Source organism: Cynocephalus volans, chromosome 11 (assembly GCF_027409185.1).
Source record: "Cynocephalus volans isolate mCynVol1 chromosome 11, mCynVol1.pri, whole genome shotgun sequence".
Classification (NCBI taxonomy): Eukaryota; Metazoa; Chordata; class Mammalia; order Dermoptera; family Cynocephalidae; genus Cynocephalus; species Cynocephalus volans.
Window position 1 is genome coordinate 128,903,483 of NC_084470.1, and position 21,510 is coordinate 128,924,992.

A 21,510-nucleotide genomic window follows, 5' to 3' on the forward strand; every position below is an offset into this window, starting at 1 on the left:
TAATGCATTGTGTACTGAAGCAGTTATTTGTATACGGTCTTTTTACAGAGGTTTCAAGGTATGAAGGGCTGTCTAATTGATGCGCCTGACTGCTACACTGATTCAGTCCTTCTACCAAATGCACGGGGCCAAAGTTGATTATCAGGCAAAGAAAACTGCAGTTGTAGAGAATTATTATAGGCCCTGTATCAGAGTAAAAAGGGAAAGGAAAAAATTTTTAGCAGTTCAGAAATCTGTATGAACTATTCTGGCTGCTTTTAGAGGCATGAAAGTTAGACCAATTGAAAAACGTCTGAGGAAAGGATGACAGCCATTGTTAAGCAATCTGCATTCTGCTGTTACAAAGCTAAAACTCAATGTAAAGCTGTGCAAAGTGGGCATTTTATGATTCAAAAGTGGTATACAACTTCTCACTTGCTTATTCACAGGAAGCAGAATGTCATTCTCAAAGCAGGGCTGCAGTAACCATTCAAAAAGCTTCTCATAAAACAGTCACAAGAAAACTGGAAACACAGAAAAGTGCTGCTTTACGAATTCAGTCCTTCCTCCAGATGGCTGTGTATCGAAGAAGATTTGTTCAGCAGAAAAGAGCTGCTATCACTTTGCAGCATTATTTCAGGACATGGCAAACAAGAAAACAGTTTCTGCTGTATAGAAAAGCAGCAGTGGTTTTACAAAATCACCACAGAGCCTTTCTGTCTGCCAAACATCAAAGACAGGTTTATTTACAAATCAGGAGCAGTGTTATCATCATTCAGGCTGGAATGAAAGGATTTATACAGAAACGGAAGTTTCAGAAAATTAGAAATAGCACCGTAGCAATTCAGGTATGTATATATTTAAATACAAAACTTCAGTCTTTCTTTTGACCAATATTTGTTAGAATTTATAAAGTAAGTATAGGCAGGTCATAATGAATAATATTTAGTTAAAGCGACCATATTATTTGCCTTCCACATTGGAACATTTTTGAGAGTTGGAAAACGGCACCAATAATAAATTCATCCAAGACAGCACACGACTGGGATTGTTCTAGCCCTGGTCACCCTGTGCTTGGTTCATTTCAGTAGCTGTTAATTATAACACTCCTGGAAGAATTTTGGAAAGATGGGAACTCTCTATTTGGCAAAGTTATTTTTTTAATGAAAAATTTAAACTAAGGTAAAGTGTTATTTGGCATAGTTTAGGACAAATAGAATAACTTTATTCCTCTACTAATCTGTTAACTGTGGCTGCTTAGACTAGATTGACGTACTTTATTCAGAGTTTTTAGTACTTTTGGCTTCCAAAGCACTTTTGTATTTGTTTATTCTCCAAATGCGTGAGGAATTATTATCTAAATTATTATTATTCCAAAACACTTTTCTATTATTTTGTTTAATCTATTCTCCAAATGTGTCTAGAAGTGTTATTTCTCTTTTAAAATATTAGTAAACTGAGAAAGGTTAAGTAACTTGCCAGTGTTGCACAGAAAGAGGCAGACCTAGGAACTGAATCTGAGTACTTCAGCTATTTCTGTTCTATATGCAATAACCTGGGCTTTGAACCTAGGGTCAATATGCTGGTATCTTGCTGGGTTGCTGTTAAGCTTAAAAACACTGTTTTCATTCAACAAACATTGAGTGCTGGCCACGGGCCAAATACTGTACTGAGTGTTAAGAATAGGCAGTGAGTAAGATATACTTAGTTGCTATTCTCAGAGAACTTAATTGAGCAAGGAAGAGTAATTATAATACAAAATGAGAAGTGTAGGTTGCTGGAACCATGAAGAAGGGAAACCTAAACTAATCTCCATGCCAGAGAAGGCTTACCAGAGCAAGTGACACTTAAGTTGAAATGTTAAGCTGAAGGATGAATTGGAAATAGCCAAGTAAAATTTATGGAAGAAATATTACAGCTGCAGGGGATAACATGGAAAAATCCAAAACGAAGAGAATGATAAAAAGTGATATAGGACTAGGTCTGCAATAGAAGGAGTAAGGTTGTGGATGGCTTTGTAAGATATTGAAAAAAGATTAGTCTTTATCCAACAGACTAAGAGAAGTTCTAGAGGAATTTAAGCAGGAGAAAACCAGAATCATTTAAAAAAAAAAAAATTACTCTGGCAGGAATGTGGAAGATGGGAAGGAAACAAGACTAGAAACAGGGAGACCAGTTAGGAGACAGTTGGCTGTAGGTCAGGGAAAAGAGTTGTGGTTCAGTATAGGTTAGTGACGACAGGATTTTAGGAACTTGCTTGGAAGGATAGAATTGGCAGTATAGAGAGTGTAAACAGGGAACCGCGCCGTGTTTATGACTTAAGTAACTGAGTAGATTGTACCATTCACTGACATAGGAACAAAGTCAGGAGTGGGTTCTTGCTTTTGATTTTGTTTTTATTCGTTTGCGGCTGGCTGGTATGGGGATCCAAACACTTGACTTTGGTGTTATAACACCACACTCTAACCACGCAAACTAACTGGCCAGCCTCAGGAATGGGTTTTGATGAATTAAGTTTGAGGCACATGAAGTCTGAAGTAACCTAGCAGATGTCCCAGTCTAGTAACTGTCTAGTAAGGCAGTTGACTATGTTTGTCTGGTTTAGGAGAGTAGTATGGATTTTAGAATTTGACTTGTGCATTATTGTCATATGCTGATAATTGAGGTTGTGAGAGTAATGGGATCGCCTGGGGAAAATGTATAGAATGGGTGAAAGAAGAGGACCTCGGACTGGAGTCCAGAAGAACATTGAAATTTAAGGACATTAAGTGGAGAAGCCAACACATGATATTAACAGGGGAAGAAGACAACTAAAAGATTACAGTATCAAGAAACCAAGGATTGAGAGAGGAAGAAAGGAGTGCTCAAATTCCAAATGCTACCAAGAAGGTCAGAATTGAGAGAGATTAATTGGATGTATTTGGGTTATATTCAGCTGAAATGACTAAAAGACCAAAATAATAATCTTATGAGAATTCAACTGCTTTTTCTTTTAAGGAGTTAAATTATAAAATTGTATTTTATATGTGTGATTTTTAGCATGTACCAGTGGTCTCAAACATTACTGCACGTTGGAATCACCTAGAATATTTAAAAATACTGATGCCCAGCCCCAACCTCTAGACATGGTGATTTAATTGGTATGGGGAGCAACACAGGCATTAGGATCTTTAGAAGCCCCCCCAGGTGATTCTGATGAGCAGCAAAGTTGGGGATCCGCTGTAATGTACTGTACATTACTGAATGCCTTTGTATGTATATGTGTATATGTACATATGTTGAGATTCAGGTTTATTTACATAAAAACCACACATAATATACTCTGAGTTAAGGACATCCCAAGAGTAACTTTGACCATACATTGCCTCATCAATGGAATTTAGAACTTAATATCCATATAAGGTGTGGCAGCAGTATTTATTGGATGGGCTTTGGAGTCAAATAGACATGGGTTCAAATCTTGACTCTATCACTTACTGACTATGTAGTAACAAGTCTTTCTCAACCTAATTTTTGTTTATTTCTGAAATAGAGATCTTAATAACCATTTTGCAAGATATTTATTAATAGCTCTTCCACTTATTAACCTATGTGACATCAACAAGTTGCTCAATCTCTCTGGTCCTTGATTTCCTCATCTCTAAATTAGAGGTAATAATATTATCTACCTACGTTATTGTAAAGACTAATAGTTCTTAGTGCTTAAATTCAGTCAATTGTAGCTGTCACTTAACTTTTAGTCAGCCCCAAGGTTGCCAGAATCAGAAAGTCTGCCAGTCCCATCATAGATAGGGGCTCTCAGGATTCTGCTGCAGGCTGGAAACAAAACTCAGTGTGTACATGGGGTGGGAGGGATTCCTCCTTCCACCCAGGAAGTGGAGCAGGTCAGTGTGTTCATTTCCTTTCTGTTCTTCCACATGGGTTGAGGTGGTGAGGACAACGCACATATCTGGCTTTCCACATACTGTGAATATCATACAATTCCTAAATATTGGTTAGGTTTCTGTTAGTCTGGGCCGGCAGCCAGCCACAGGGTATATGTGATAAAGCTCATAGTACTATAGTAAGTGTCACTGTTCTCAGAGAGCTCACTGTGTGTCAAAGTGTAGTAGAGAGTCTGCAATTAGTTTTTGTCTTCATTAATCTTATATTAACTTCCAGGTTTTTTATCAGTCTTTAATACTGACTCTTCCAATTTAGAAAAAATAGACAACTCATTGCATACTGGTTATATTTACATGTTTAATAGGCTGCGTGGAGGAGATATAAAGCCAAGAAATATTTATGTGAAATGAAAGCTGCATGCAAGATCCAAGCATGGTATAGGTGTTGGAGAGCACGCAAAGAATATTTAGCTGTATTAAAAGCTGTTAGACTTATTCAAGGTTCCTTCTATACCAAACTGGAGAGAACATGGTAATGTATCATAACTCTGTGGAAGAGTGTGAGAGTATGTGTGTGTAGTAGCCAAGTCCTTATATAAAATAACACTGCTTATCGATTTTTCTTTTAAGTATTTGCTGTGCTTAATTTATATGGTTGGTTTTCTTGGTGTTTTCTTCATTAATGAAACAAAATATATCTCTTGGACTGCCTTGCTTTTTGGAGATAGAGCATAGCTTGAAAATATAATTTAGTAAAAAAATATTTACCTATACTTGATTAATTCATGTTCATAGGAATGAGGGTAAGGACAGATGGGTGGGAAGTGAATAAAATAATCTAGTTAAGTCTTGCTTTCCTTATTAGTGCATTGATTCATGTTGTCTGTTGACTTGACTACTGGCAAAATTTGGTTTTTTACTCATTTGTTTTTCTTTTCTTTTTTTACTTTGTGTTTTTCCTTATACTCTATCCTTAATGATGACGACCCTAGTGACCAACCTGTATTTTCTTATTCCTAGTTCATTTCTTTTACACACATTTTCAGAAGCTGTTACTAGATCATCTATTTTTTTAAATTTTTCAGTATAAGAATTTTTCTTCAGTTTCCAGAACTGCTGAATTATTGTATCAGTGATGGTATTATAGATTGTTCTAGAAGAGCACACAAGGGTTAGAAGAGTTCCAGGATCAAGTCCATAGTTAGAAGCAGGACTTAGCCTGTAAAGATATAGTTGCTACTATCAGCGATTAAGGATCACTATCTAACTTTTCCTGTACTGAAATTCAGAATTTTTCTCATTGACACTCAGCCTTATTTTCTAAGAAATGTGGCAACAAGACAAGCTAATCTTTCTACTTTCTCTACATTACCAAGAACAGATCAAAGAGCTTGTCCGTTCTCATTTTATCTGTTGGAGCTACATTAAGCCCTAAAGTTTAATCTGCAGCACTCACTTTTCTTCCCCCTCCCTTGGTGGCTGGCTGGTACAGGGATCACACCCTGGACCTTGGTGTCACCGGCACCACACTCTAAGCAACTGAGCTCACCGGCCAGCCCACATTTTTTATTTTTCTCCAATTCTGTTCACAGAATATCTCTATTGAGATATTTTGGTGATGCCTATCTTTCCTTTCAAAGGAGCATTCGTGTATCATTTGCCTGACGCTGCTCATAATCTCCCCAATATTGTTCTGCTCAAAGACTCACAATACTGACTCAGATTTCATACGTTACCACTATTTCTACCACCACCCACTGTATCTAGGTTTTTGTCTAGATCTAGATAATGATACTTTGTTTTAATCATGTTCAAAAGTCTTCATCATACTAGAGTCATAGAACTTCAGATTTCTCATCCACTGGAATATTGTCAATTGCAAAGTTTTTATTTTTTTCATTGTGTCAATGTGTGTGAGAGTGTGTGTGTGTAAAATTCTGATTGTTAGAACCTAAGTGTGAAGAATACTTTTCTTTTCCACTTTCTTTTCTTTTGTCATTGCCTTTCTTATATTTCCTTTCTGCTCTAGTATTTAAAGGGGAGGCAATAAATATCTGTTGAATTTGTTGATGTAATTTGAAATTGCTTTTCAATAACTACTTTTCAGGTTTTTGAATGTGAGAGCATCAACAATTATCATTCAGAGAAAATGGAGAGCGACGCTTTCTGCAAGAATAGCTCGTGAGAACTTCTTAGTGTTAAAAGTAGGTACAAAAAATCAACTCTTCAAAGAACTGCTTTAGGAAACAGAAAACAAACAAAAAGAATGTTTTTAAGACCTAACTATTCATTTATTTTACACACATCAATTGCCGTCAATTAAAAATTTTATTCACCCATAAAATGACTATTTGCTGGTATTTTTGTGTTATTTATCTGTATTTTTAAAATATTCTCAAACCCAAGTTTGTAGTGACTTAAGTGAAAATAAACAATTTATTTGGAGAAGGTCATAAAGATACAGCATATTTTGTGTAGTATGACTAATTAATAACATGCTCTTTAAGGCACAATTGGTGATCTATATAAAATATTTAAGATCAGGGCTGGCCAGTTAGCCCAGTTGGTTAGAGTGCAATGTTATAACAACCAAGGTCAAGGTTTCAGATCCCGTTACTAGCCAGTTGCAAAGTTTTAGAATAGCTACAGTACTTAGGGTCTTTCATTAAGTAACTCAAAATTAAAATCTTATTTGTAAATTTCAGTGTTCATGTCATATTCACTGTGGTTATACAACCACTATTATTATTACTCTTACTACTGATGCCTAATACATGCCAGGCATTGGATAAGCTCTTGTATATTTACTAACTAATTTGATCCTCATAACAACCTTATGAGGTAGTTACTATTAGCATAATAATTGTACAGATGAGGAAACTGAGATTTAGAGAGGCAAAGCGACTTGCGCAAGGTCATTCTGCTAGTAGGTGGGGAGTTATATTGTAAGACATATCTAGCTTAAATAAATTAAAACCATTTTAATTCATATTGTTTCTTTGCGTGTATTAGGAATTGGCTGTCAGGATGTTACATAACTGACAGATCTAAGGTGTGCTGGTGGTATGGTTCTTGAAGCTGCAGATAGCTTTCCTCATAGATGTACATACGACCACTCTGCTCTTCATATTGTACCTAGCATTTTTATTAAATGTATTTGTCCTGTAATAATGTTGGTCCTTTTTTCCTCTCACAATGAAAGGAGTCAAGAGGATGAAGGAATAAGCACCAGCTACTTATTGACCCTGGCTTGTACCTTCATTTTTGCTATAGACTTATATAGGTTTCTTAATAATGCTATATCACCTTTTCATGTCTATGAAATAAGGCATTCTTAAACTATAAATGTAAAGTAAAACATAATTATGCCATCTCATTTTACATTGAGAAATTTAAGAACTTATAGTGGGTTGAAAATCTTATTATTTCTAGCTATTAATGTTACTTCCAAATTTTTCCTTATAGAGACATCAGGCTGCTTGTTTGATCCAAGCATATTTTAGAGGATATAAAGGAAGGCAGGTCTTTCTTCAGCAGAAATCTGCTGCTTTGATCATACAAAGATATATACGAGCCAAAGAGGCTGGGAAGTGTGAAAGGATAAAATATGTTGAATTAAAAAAATCTACAGTTATTCTACAAGCACTGGTGCGTGGTTGGTTAGTAAGAAAAAAAGTAAGTATTTTAAATCTAAAGAAATGAAAGTATTTGATGATAAATAGTGTTAAGAAATTTTAGATTTTGGAGAATAACTTCAGAACTAATACAACCATTAATGTGAATCAATTTAGCTGCTGCAAAGCCATGTAACAAAAGCACTGGTTGTCATAGATTTTTGTTCTGTGACCCCACTATTTCTCAGAGATGTTCGCTGTCAAAGATGCAAAATAAAATTTCTCTTGTGTAATAAATCTTAACAAAGGAACTGAAAGAAGTTTGAGATCAAGGCTCCATATGTGAAGAAGGTCACTTGCTATTCAAGTAGCCTTTTGCTACCACCAGGCATCTCTCTGAGGTGTTGTAACTACCATTCCTGTGATAGCTTTCGTGTCATCAGCTAGAGAGAATCCTTTTTAAGGGAGCTCGTGACCTTCAACCTTCCAATATGTGAAGTACTGGCATAAACAAAATAATTGGATTTAAAGTTAAAAAGAAGAAATCATTTGTATTTTGTTTACTAAATCAGAAGTCTGAAGACCAGAGGCCATAGTAGAACACTTATGCTACAGGAGTCTTATGCTACATTTGCACTATTCTAATACTGGAGAAATTAATTCATATAATTTTTTCTGATTTAATATTCTCACAGTATTCTAACAGTTCTGCTTGGAATACTATAACCTTTTTTTTTTTCCCCCCCATTTGTTTTATTTTATTTGTTTATTTATTTTTTGGACAGTGTTTCATTTTTAATTGTTTATTTACAAACAACTATTGATATCATGATTTTGGCCTACATTATGTCCTTTGTATTTTTTGTCTTTCATTACATATATGTATGAAATTGTGTATTTAAAACATTTAGTTTTACTGATTTTTATCTTATTTATTTATTTTTTTTTTTAATTTTATTTTGTCGATATACATTTTGGCTGATTATTGCTCCCCATCACCAAAACCTCCCTCCCTTCTCCCTCCCCCCCTCCCCCCCAACAATGTCCTTTCTGTTTGCTTGTCGTATCAACATCAAGTAATTGTGGTTGTTATATCTTCTTCCCCCCCCCCGTTGTGTGTGTGTGTGTGTGTGTGTGTGTGTGTGTGTGAATTTATATATTAATTTTTAGCTCCCACCAATAAGTGAGAAGATGTGGTATTTCTCTTTCTGTGCCTGACTTGTTTCACTTAATATAATTCTCTCAAGGTCCATCCATGTTGTTGCAAATGGCAGTATTTCATTCGTTTTTTATAGCTGAGTAGTATTCCATTGTGTAGATGTACCACATTTTCCGTATCCACTCATCTGATGATGGACATTTGGGCTGGTTCCAACTCTTGGCTATTGTAGAGAGTGCTGCGATAAACATTGGGGAACAGGTATACCTTCGACTTGATGATTTCCATTCCTCTGGGTATATTCCCAACAGTGGGATAGCTGGGTCGTATGGTAGATCTATCTGCAATTGTTTGAGGAACCTCCATACCATTTTCCATAGAGGCTGCACCATTTTGCAGTCCCACCAACAATGTATGAGAGTTCCTTTTTCTCCGCAGCCTCGCCAGCATTTATCGTTCATAGTCTTTTGGATTTTAGCCATCCTGACTGGGGTTAGATGGTATCTCAATGTGGCTTTGATCTGCATTTCCCGGATGCTGAGTGATGTTGAGCATTTTTTCATATGTCTGTTGACCATTTTTATATCTTCCTTAGAGAAATGCCTACTTAGCTCTTTTGCCCATTTTTTAATTGGGTTGCTTGTTTTCTTCTTGTAAAGTTGTTTGAGTTCCTTATATATTCAGGATATTAATCCTTTGTCAGATGTATATTTTGCAAATATTTTCTCACACTCTGTTGGTTGTCTTTTAACTCTGTTAATTGTTTCTTTTGCTGTGCAGAAGCTTTTAAGTTTGATATAATCCCATTTGTTCATTTTTCCTTTGGTTGCCCGTGCTTTTGGGGTCATATTCATGAAGTCTGTGCCCAGTCCTATTTCCTGAAGTGTTTCTCCTATGTTTTCTTTAAGAAGTTTTATTGTTTCAGGGTATATATTTAAATCCTTAATCCATTTTGAGTTGATTTTAGTATACGGTGAGAGGTATGGATCTAGTTTCATTCTCCTGCATATGGATATCCAGTTATCCCAGCACCATTTGCTGAAGAGGCAGTCCCTTCGCCAGTGAATAGGCTTGGTGCCTTTGTCAAAGATCAGCTGGCAGTAAGTGTGTGGGTTGATTTCTGGATTCTCTATTCTATTCCATTGGTCAGTGTGTCTGTTTTTATGCCAGTACCATACTGTTTTGGTTATTATAGCTTTGTAGTATAGCTTAAAGTCAGGTAGTGTTATGCCTCCAGCTTTATTTTTTTTGCTCAGCATTGCTTTGGCTATGCGTGGTCTTTTATTGTTCCATATAAATGACTGGATAGTTTTTTCCATTTCTGAGAAAAATGTCTTTGGAATTTTGATGGGGATTGCATTGAATTTATATATCACTTTGGGTAGTATGGACATTTTCACTATGTTGATTCTTCCGATCCAAGAGCATGGGATATCTTTCCATCTTCTTGTATCCTCTCTAATTTCTCTCAGCAGTGGTTTGTAATTCTCATTATAGAGATTTTTCACCTCCTTGGTTAATTCAATTCCTAAGTATTTTATTTTTTTTGGTGGCTATTGTAAATGGGCAGGCTTTCTTGATTTCTTGTTCTGCATGTTCACTATTGGAGAAAAGAAATGCTACTGATTTTTGTGTGTTGATTTTGTATCCTGCTAGTGTGCTGAAATCATTTATCAATTCCAAGAGTTTTTTTGTAGAGGTTTTAGGCTGTTCGATATATAGGATCATGTCATCTGCAAACAGGGACAGTTTGACTTCATCTTTTCCAATCTGGATGCCCTTTATTTCCTTCTCTTCTCTGATTGCTCTGGCTACTACTTCCAACACTATGTTGAATAGGAGTGGTGAGAGTGGGCATCCTTGTCTAGTTCCTGTTCTTAAAGGAAAAGCTTTCAGCTTTTCCCCATTCAGGATGATATTGGCAGTGGGTTTGGCATATATGGCTTTAATTATGTTGAGATACTTTCCCTCTATACCTAACTTATACTATAACCTTTTTTGAATTTAACATTCATACCCTTCTCTCATTATAATCACATTGCAAAACATTAAGACAAATCTAGCTATTACTGGATAGTTTAGTTAAATTAAATGATATTATTCTTTAGTAAAGTGCCAAAAATATAATTTTGCTTTCTATACCTTGAATTATGAGTTACACTATTGGACGTATTGTATAGTAAAGGATTCTAAATCACTTTGAATTACAATGTAAATAATTGTAATAATTAAAAGTTAATTTATTCTTGCTAGTTTATATAACTTGATATTGAGGTTATATAAAAATACACACTGATTATCTGAGGAGTTGGATACTTGATTATTAATGCTCTTTTTTTCTTCCCTCCTTTAGATTTTAGAACAGAGAGCCAAAATTCGGCTTCTTCACTTCACAGCAGCTGCGTATTTTCACCTGTCTGCTCTTAAAATTCAAAAAGCATATAGACTTCACATGGCTATGAAGAATGCTAACAGGCAGCTTGATTCAGTCATCTGTATTCAGGTTAACTTCTCCCTTGCAGTAAAACTATGATATAATTTGTCTGTTAGAAATTTTTGATATATAATAAATAATTTCCAAATACTTTATGCTAAGGTCCTATCATGTTTAGCCTTTCATCATTGTCTGTGAGGATGATTTGAGGGTTAGAAATAGGGTGATGCCCTATGGCACAAAAGTAAAGTTGTGAATTATTCTCTGATATAATTATAATTATTTATACTCCTACTAGCAAAGTCTGAGGATACCTGTTTCTCTACATCCTTGCCTACACATGGCACCAGAAGACTTTCTAATTTTTACTATTATTCTCATGTAAATGGGAAATGGGATCTCATTTTTGTTTTGTTTTTGGATTTGATTGCTAGCAATTCTAAAACTTTTTCATCTGTGTTGATTCAAGTTCATATCTGTATATTCTGTCCTTTTTTTAATGTGTTTTTTTTTTTCCCATGCACTTTGCACTTTTTCCTGTTGGATGTTCTTTTTTTATTATGATTTACAGGAATTTTTTATATATTTTAGAGAAAAATCTTATTTATTTGTATGTTTAACATATTTACATATAAAATACTAAGTGAAAGAAACAAATTGCAGAATAACATATACAGTTTGAAAGAATTTATATAAATTGTAAAATGAAGGCAGTGTTGTGCAGGGTTAAACACTTACACACATACACTTACACTTACCCCCACACCCCTGACATTGACTGAGTTTGTACCAAGTGGAGGGGGGAAGTAATGCCACTGGAGGAGACTGAAATATTTTAATATACTATTCTATTTTTTTCATTTATGTATGTCTGGGTGTGTGTGTGTGTGTATATATATATATATATATATTTTTTTTTTAAACCTGAAGTAAAAGTGAAAAAAATGTTTGTATGTTTAAAACAGAGATGGTTTCGAGCAAGATTACAACAAAAGAGGTTTGTTCAGAATTATCATAGCATCATAAAAATTGAGCATGAAGTTCAAGAATCTCTGAAACAGCAAAATAGGGCTGCATCAGTAATACAGAAAGCAGTACGCCATTTTCTCCTTCGTAAAAAACAGGAAAAATTTAATAGTGGAATCACTAAAATTCAGGTAACTGAAAATTGTGTGGTTTTAGTTTAAGACTTTGGTTTGCAATTCATCTACATGGGAGCTAACATTTTATAAACTCACATATGTTTTAAAAAGCTAAGAGATTAGCCAGTAGCCTAACTCATGAAATACTACATTACCATAATTTCATTGCTAAGGCCTTTATTTTCAAATTCCCTACAGGAGGTTTATGATTAAGAAATGAAAAAGTGTTTTAACATTTTGAATAGATTTTGACATTTTTGGCCAATGAATGATGCCTCAGTTTACATACAGGAATACTATATATGTATAATTCCTTTTAGCAAAGTTGATTTTACTATTTATTAGAACCTGAATTGTGGTTTTAGTTGAAATGTATCTGATCATACCATATAAATTTACTGAAAATGTTTACATTGTGGAAATAGATGTAGATATCTATCTAAGTTGAAAACATAGTTGGCTGTAATCTTAAAATTACTTTGTTTTATCTCTTTAAGGCATTATGGAGAGGCTATTCTTGGAGGAAGAAAAATGACTGTACAAAAGTGAAAGCTATACGACTAAGTCTTCAAGTTGCCAGTAGAGCGATTCGAGAAGAAAACAAACTCTACAAAAGAACTGCACTTGCACTTCATTATCTTTTGACATATAAACACCTTTCTGCTATTCTTGAGGCTTTAAAGCACCTCGGTTAGTTCGTTTTAATAATATCTTGTTTAAGGTTGGGAGTAAATTTTTACCTTTGAATGTTTAAAAATGTTGTAATAGTACAGTATTTGCCAAAACTTCATTTTGTAGCTGTGAATTAACCTGTGCTTTTTTTCCGCCCCACTTTCAGAGGTAGTTACTAGATTGTCTCCACTTTGCTGTGAGAACATGGCCCAGAGTGGAGCAATTTCTAAAATATTTGTTCTGATCCGAAGTTGTAATCGTAGTGTTCCTTGCATGGAAGTCATCAAATATGCTGTACAAGTCTTGCTTCATGTAGCTAAGGTAGTTTTCCATTTTAATAATGAAATATTCATTGGTCAAGAAATGTGACCCTGCAAATTAAGTGTATGTTTATGTTTGCTCATTACTAGAACTTGAAGTCTCTTAAATTCATTTGTGTGCAAGAATCTTGGGGGAAAAATATTTATCTATTAATATTAAATTTTATTATTAGATTTTATTTCTTCTGCCTTTGTAAAATTAATAACAATAGTGGATAACATTTAGTAAGTATTTAGCACATGCTAGTATTTTTCATGCATTATTTAATTTAATTTTTATAATAATTCTCTAAGGTAGTTCACATTATTATTTCCATTTTATAGAGAAGGAATAATACTTTTAGAAGTTAGGTTCCTCTCCTAAGAACCTGAGTGTCACAAGTGGTAGGGCTGAATTTGGATTCATCTTTGTCTGCCTCTACAGCTGGTATTGTTCTGCACCGTATTATATCAAGACAGTAGAACCTCATTATAATTATATCTGGAAGAACATGATGAAGAAAAATATTACTGTAACTTAGTTACCCTGTAATGCTCTATATATCAGAATTTAAGTCTTTTGACTTTGGGCTGGTAGCTGATATCTGTAACAAACTATATTTATATGCATTCAAAGGTATTAATATGAAAGATTTATCTTTCTTACCCAACCCCTCAATCACAACTTAGAGCAAATTACCTGGTGTTTTCATATTGAGAGGTAGTGGTTAAGAATACATACTCTGATGCCAAACTACCTGAGTTTGAATTCCAGCTGTGCAGCGTATTATAGGTTCCTTAGCCTCCTCGTGATTCACTTCCTTCAACTGTAAGAGGGATATAGTAATAGTACCCACCATAGAATGTTATAGTGAGGATTAAATAAATTATTCTGCATAAAGTGCTTGATAGACAGACATGCCATACAAGTGTTTCTATGAATGTTATTATTATCTCAGTATCATCATTATTTGCTACCATGCAAATTTCAATAGGAAGCTATTGATAAAATTAGATAAATGAAACATGAAAAATATATCCTATACTTTGTAGTATCATATTTATTTTACTTTATTTCAAAGCAAGTTCATCTTCCTCTCTAGAAGCATGTAATAGGGTAACTAACTGATCTTACCTTTATCATTATCTTACCCCATGATTAACTATCACAGATGTTACCTTTTTCCTAAGAGGTTCTTACTAAAATGGTCGTATCTTTAAAACCTTGCTTTTATTTAATTCGAGATGCTCATTTTCAGAGATTTTAGATTTGATTCATTATATGTGGATCTTTAGAAGTAGATGGGAAAGAAAAAGGTTAAAATGTGAGTAAGCATGTAAGATAGATCCAGAAATGACAGTATTAACAAAAAGTCATTTCATGAACTCCTTTGCACATGCTGCAGATGGCTCAAAAATTTGGCTCTAAGCTCTTCATGGTTGAGCTGTTTCTGAAGGTATATGTTTATTATAACTTTTAATTTCATTCTGTTTTCTTCCAGTATGAGAAGACTACGTCAGCAGTTTATGATGTAGAAAATTGTATAGATACACTGTTGGAGCTTTTGCAGATGTATCGAGAAAAGCCTGGTGACAAAGTTGCAGACAAGGGTGGAAGCATTTTCACAAAAACTTGTTGTTTGTTGGCTGTTTTATTGAAGACAACAAATCGAGCCTCTGTACGTATTAATTAGTTACATTTCGTTAAGGTTATTTTTTTTAGGTTCTTAAGTCTGTGACTTTTCCTTTAGTAATTATTACACTAAAATAGGGTTTGTATGTATTCAAATCTGCTTTTTACACTGATAAAATGAATTCGGGATATATATATATACAAGGGTACTTCAAAGAGTTTGTGGAAATGTAGGATTAAAGATAATACTAATTTTTTCACAAATTTTTTGAAAGCCCTCGTGTGCGCACGTGTGCACGAAGCTGTTTCTTTTCTTTTTTTTTTTTTTTAATTTTATTTTGTCGATATACATTGTGGCTGATTATTGCTCCCCATCACCAAAACCTCCCTCCCTTCTCCCTCCCCCCTCCCCCCAACAATGTCCTTTCTGTTTGCTTGTCGTATCAACTTCAAATAATTGTGGTTGTTATATCTTCTCCCCCCCCCCCCCGGTTTGTGTGTGTGTGTGTGTGTGTGTGTGTGTGTGTGTGTGTGTGTGTGAATTTATATATTAATTTTTAGCTCCCACCAATAAGTGAGAAGATGTGGTATTTCTCTTTCTGTGCCTGACTTGTTTCACTTAATATAATTCTCTCAAGGTCCATCCATGTTGTTGCAAATGGCAGTATTTCATTCGTTTTTATAGCTGAGTAGTATTCCATTGTGTAGATGTACCACATTTTCCGTATCCACTCATCTGATGATGGGCATTTGGGCTGGTTCCAACTCTTGGCTATTGTAGAGAGTGCTGCGATAAACATTGGGGAACAGGTATACCTTCGACTTGATGATTTCCATTCTTCTGGGTATATTCCCAACAGTGGGATAGCTGGGTCGTATGGTAGATCTATCTGCAATTGTTTGAGGAACCTCCGTACCATTTTCCATAGAGGCTGCACCATTTTGCAGTCCCACCAACAATGTATGAGAGTTCCTTTTTCTCCGCAGCCTCGCCAGCATTTATCGTTCATAGTCTTTTGGATTTTAGCCATCCTGACTGGGGTTAGATGGTATCTCAATGTGGTTTTGATCTGCATTTCCCGGATGCTGAGTGATGTTGAGCATTTTTTCATATGTCTGTTGGCCATTTGTATATCTTCCTTAGAGAAATGCCTACTTACGAAGCTGTTTCTTTCAGAAATTAAAGAAACTGAATTATGCAAATAGAATTTATTACAGCCATAAAAGCATCCATTTCCCATTTAACTAGAGAGAATAATAAATTATCCTAGCAATGTAGAAAACCAGATATGTATATAACTCCTTATCCTCCTGTTGTAATCATAAATATATTTCAAGCTTTTCTATGGTGAGACTTCAGTTATTCTCTCTAAATGTCACAACAAACATAGGGATAATTATTAGCCATGTCTGAATTGTGGCTATTATCCTGATAACAAAGGGAAACCACTGAAGGATTTTAAGTGAGGGAATGATGTTTTCCAATTTAAGTTTTCACATTACTCTGTCTGCTGATTGAAGAATGAATTTGGGAGAGCATGTGTGGATATAGGAAGACCATTAAAAGAGGAGGCAAGTGTATGTATGTACGTAGTGGTCTAGGCAAGACATCGTGCCAGTGAGAGATTAGGTGGATGACTTTGGAAACTTTGAAGAGGTAAAATTCACAAGACTTGGTAACTGGATATGGTAGGTATATTGACTATAGTATTTCCTTTTTGTATTCAGTGTGGAGTTAAATATATAGCTTTTGAATATTTGTCTTCTTTATAATTAATTACCTAGCAAATTAGTTCATAATTTAAATCAATCTGCCTGCTATATTTGGAGAGCTTCTGTTCTTGATGGTCAGAAGCTTGAATGTTTACTTCGTATTGTTTGTTTATTATGATTGATTTTGCTAGTCTAGAGCAAAAAAATTTAATTATTCTTGGTTTTTAATAAATGTACATTCTCTTTTTTAGGATGTAAGAAGTAGGTCCAAAGTTGTTGATCGTATTTATAATCTCTACAAGCTGACAGCTCATAAACATAAAATGAATAATGAAAGAATACTTTATAAACAAAAAAAGAATTCTTCTATGAGCATTCCCTTTATTCCAGAAACACCTGTAAGGACCAGAATAGTTTCAAGGTAAGCAATTAAATGTACTCTGTAATCTTGTGTCACTGTTTATTCATTTCATAGTACTTAACTGTAAATAAGATATTGTGTGTACAATAATAGTGAAACAATAAATGAACAGGAATAGAATATTTCCTAAATCTAAAGGAGGCAATCTCAGTAAATAATGAGTTAATAATGCTGTGCCTTTGGATATTTAGTAGTTATTCAACAAATTTCTTGTATTAAATAGTTAAGAGCTAAGGCTATGAAGCTTGTTATAAGTTTTATTATTTTTTTTTTTCCTGCATGAAGAAAAAGTTACACTGTTTAAGAGCTGCCAAATGTCCCTCTTCACCAAAATGTCAACCTTCAGTCCTCCGGTAATTACTCTGATTCTTGGAATTTCTCCTACAGAAGTTCTTTATGAGACCGTGTATTCGTTTCTGAGGGCTGCTGTAAGACATTACCACAAACTTGATGGCTTTAAACAACAGAAACTTATTCTTTCACAGTTCTGAAGGCCAGAAGTTCAAAATCACAGAGTTGGTTGACAGGCCCGTACCTCCTTTGAAGGCCCTTGGGTACGTGTCTTCCCTGATTTCCAGCTCCTGTTGACTCTAAGTGTTCCTTGGCATGTGCATTTGTAACAGCAGTCTCTGCGTCCATCTCCTCTTCTCCCTCCTCTGTGTCTTCTATACGGACGCTCGGCATTGAATCTCGGGCCAGCCCGAATCATCCAGGATGATCGTATCTTGAGATGCTCTGTTTAAGTATATCTGCAAAACCCTTTTTCCAAATAAGTGACATCCAGAGGTTCTGGGATTAGGACATGGATATAGATAGCACTTAAGGCCAGGAGATGAATGTGATCACCTAGGAGGAAGAGAATATATGGACAAGAAAATCCCAAACTAAATCCTAGGGTAACCCTGATCAGTCCAGAATTCAGACAGAGAAAGAACCAGCCAAGAGCTCTGAAAAGAAATTGCTAATCAGACAGGAAACATTCCAAAGAGAGTGGTGTTACAGTCAACAGTGTGGAATGCTGCTGAGATCCAGTTAGAGGAAGATGAAAAATTCCCATTGGACTGGGAAAAATAGAGGTCACTGGTGATGTGGTGACATGTGCCAGCTGAGGAATGAAAACAAATGGAGCACATCGTATGAAGAAATCATGAGTTTATGATGATGCTAAAGATGCCATCTTTCTTATATGGACTGTATCTTAGGGTAACAAAATGGTCGATGCAGAAAAGTTCTCTGTTAAAAGAATTCCATTTAATAAATGCTAAAGGAATATGAGACCACACACTGTTTTGCAGCCCCTGATGAAATAGCAGGCCTACTCTAGGCTATGATTATGCATGGCTGAGAAAATCTTTTGATGAACTGACTGGATCTGGAGACAATAATCAAAATTATTAATGAATCTTGACGTCACAAAAAGATAAGACAACCAAATATTGTGTTTCTCCTGGTACACAGCACCATCTAAATAAGATTCTTACCCTAAAACCAAACCTGAATCACCTCAAGCCTTTTGTGCTACTCAAAGTGTGACTCACAGACGACCAATGCTAGACCACAAGCTCTGTTACTGCTGTGTGTTGATAAATGTTCAGAAGCTTAGTCAGCATTTAGAAACTTTTATAGTAATTTAACTTTTAAACTTACTGTTGCATATTTTTTAAAGTCAAGTTTATGGAGGTATAATTTACATACAGTAAAATTCATCCTTTTTAAGTATAAATTTTGACTAAGTTACTTATGACTCTTGTATTGGTCTATTATAGAGAACTCTTGTAACATTCTTCTTTTAGGTGGTGTAAATTAGAATTATAATACTGATTTAAGATTCAGATTTTTTTTCGTGAATTCCTTTATGCTCTAAATTTTGCAACTTTACAACTTTAGCTGTGACATATTTTTATCAGATAGTAAAATTTTATCTAAAAATCGTTGATTTAACATCTTCTAATTTTATTTTATTAACAAAAAGATTTGATTCGTTTCAATAAGCTGTCATGGTGTTTAATAACCTGCCTTCTTTTCTCCCTCCTTTCTAAATTATATGAATCTTTTCCTTCATTTCTTTCTTCCTTTCTTTCTTTCCTTTCTTTCCTTCCTTCTTCCTATGACTCAGCAATTCTCTGCTAGGTAAAAGTTTTGCAGTGTTTACAGTGCACTGCTTTTTGACTTGAGTGGTTACACAGCAGTTATAATTATAAACTGTATAGTATAATATTTGTAAATTATGCATACATATTTCACAGTATAACATAAAAGTAGTCTACTTGCTTGAACTTATTCATGGGACCATTTCTACACATAGTGTTTATTTGCAGACTAGGTGAAATTCAATATTATGTTTTTAAAACTATTACTAACATATGAATGGATTATTTCTTTTTTGATATAGATGAGGTTTCTTAAGGTAAAATTTACCAACAATATAAATGCACCCTTTATAAGTATGCAATTTAATGAATTTTAACCAATATATACAGTTGTGAAATGACCACTGCTGAGATATAAAATATTTCCATAGCACCAGAGTTCCCTTGTGTCCCTTTGCAGTCAATTCTCTCCCTCTAATCCCTGGATTCTGGCAACTACTGATCTGATTTTTGTACCTTTAGTTTTGCCTTTTCTGCACTGTCACATACATGGAATACAGTATGTAGCTTTTTGTGACTGGATTCTTTTATGTAGCATAATGCTTTTGAAGTTTATCCATCCATATTGTTGCATGGGTTCGAATTTCATTCCTTTGTATCACTGAGTGATATTTCATTGTATGATATGGCACACTTTGTACATTCACCAATTAATTAATAGATATGTGAATTTTTAACAGAAAAGAATAAGAAGATGGAAATGCATATGATAGGCATTTATGTGAGAAGATGCAGATTTTTTCAATGAAGTGTGAGATTATAAACTCAGCAACTCAGAAGCAGCTCAGAGGGTGTGGAGGGGACATTTGAAAAGAGCAAATGAATAAAATAGTCATCATGGAGAGAAAAGGAGCATACAAGACAATTTTGAGTACCCATTTTAGATGTACAGTTATTAGCGAAAATGAAATCAGCCAGCCTGGTTGTGTAATATAAAACATATATATTAATTTTATTTATGTATTTATTTGTTATTTATTTATTTATTTATTTATTTATTTATTTTGCTAAATCCAGCTGTATGGGAATGGAGAAGGTAGATATTTTGATTCAATTTAGAATCAAATCCAGACAAGGTCAATAGAGAGAGACAACAGAATTAATGGCATTTGTAAAAGGGATTATATTGAGGCACCTAAGCTAGATACAGAGGGAAGTGAGAAAAGTTCCGAAGGACGATGGGTACATGTTGAGGTCAAATGAATTGGAGATCTCTGTGAGATGGAAGAATTGGTTCAGTGACTGTGTGAAAGCAGACAGACATGGATGAATCAGAAATTTTGGCTGGAGAATGGAAGTCTCAAATTGGAATTTCAGTGGTGGTGCACCATCTGCTGATGACAAGGTCTGATATATGACTGTGTGAGAAAGGATTGGTCGAGGTAGAACAGAAGAAAAGGGGCACAAAACCTGCCCAGGTTGTTGGCTTTGTGGCCGCGTGGGTGTTGATGTTACTGAGAATGGTGACAAGATTTGAGAGACGACCAAGAACCAGGTTTACAAAGAACAAGACCCTGAGAGTTTGGCTGATGATCAGAAGGCAGTGGTGGGGCTGGATAGCGTCAGCTCCAGAAAAGCCAGCATCATTTTTTAGGAAGGATGGAAATAGCCTGGAACTAGTAATGGGCGATAATATGAACCTGTCCCACTTCTTTGAGAGGGTTGTAAGGGAAATGATGTGCTCCGGAGTAGCCACGTTTTAGTGCACACAAAAGGGAAAGCAACTCTTAAGAGAATAACTTTATTAATGCCAGATTTTTACTTATTTTTTTTAGCAGACTTAAGCCAGATTGGGTTTTGGGAAGAGATAACGTGGAAGAAATCACGAATTCCCTGCAAGCTATTCAAATGGTGATGGACACGCTTGGCATTCCTCATTAGTCAATGTAATCGTTTAAGGGTGCACAGCATAAAGAAATGTTAAAGCTCATCATGCATATGTAAACTATTTTTTGCTTTCTGTGTACAACTATTAAAATCTTTGTATTAAAATTTTAAAAATATATAACAACTAAACTCTTTATTACATTCTTTATTGTTTATTATTTAATAACTATTTTATTTTATATGTAACAAACTAATGTCATAAAATAATAGTATTATATTATCTTAAAGTATTATATTAGTTTGAATGTAATAATATTTCTAAAAGGAAAAGAATAGCTCATTACCCCTGTTTTGTAGATAAGTTGAAGCATTTTTCTAAAGTAAATGTTGGAAATGGAAGATTCTGTGTATTAATCCATTTCTGTTGCTTATAACAAATACCTGAAACTGGGTGATTTATAAAGAAAATGAAATTTATTGCTTTTAGTTTCGGAGACTGGGAAGTTCAAAGTCCAAGGAACAGATTTGGCGAAGGCCTTGGTGATGGTGATAGTGACCCAGGGGTCTCACAGAAAATGGCAGA

The 21,510-nt window shown here is 34.8% G+C and overlaps 1 protein-coding gene across 1 annotated transcript in view; it reads left to right on the plus strand.

The window, feature by feature from the left end:
* The window catches only part of ASPM (assembly factor for spindle microtubules), a 67,458-nt gene extending 46,477 nt beyond the window's left edge, over nucleotides 1–20,981 (plus strand). Inside the window, 13 exon segments of the mRNA XM_063114949.1 lie at nucleotides 3–287; nucleotides 290–409; nucleotides 412–827; nucleotides 4,229–4,395; nucleotides 5,971–6,067; nucleotides 7,329–7,538; nucleotides 10,990–11,139; nucleotides 12,036–12,227; nucleotides 12,710–12,902; nucleotides 13,051–13,205; nucleotides 14,686–14,862; nucleotides 16,781–16,950; nucleotides 20,879–20,981. Of these exon segments, the coding sequence (XP_062971019.1) occupies nucleotides 3–287; nucleotides 290–409; nucleotides 412–827; nucleotides 4,229–4,395; nucleotides 5,971–6,067; nucleotides 7,329–7,538; nucleotides 10,990–11,139; nucleotides 12,036–12,227; nucleotides 12,710–12,902; nucleotides 13,051–13,205; nucleotides 14,686–14,862; nucleotides 16,781–16,950; nucleotides 20,879–20,981 (2,435 nt within the window).
* Nucleotides 20,982–21,510: the final 529 nt, after the last annotated feature.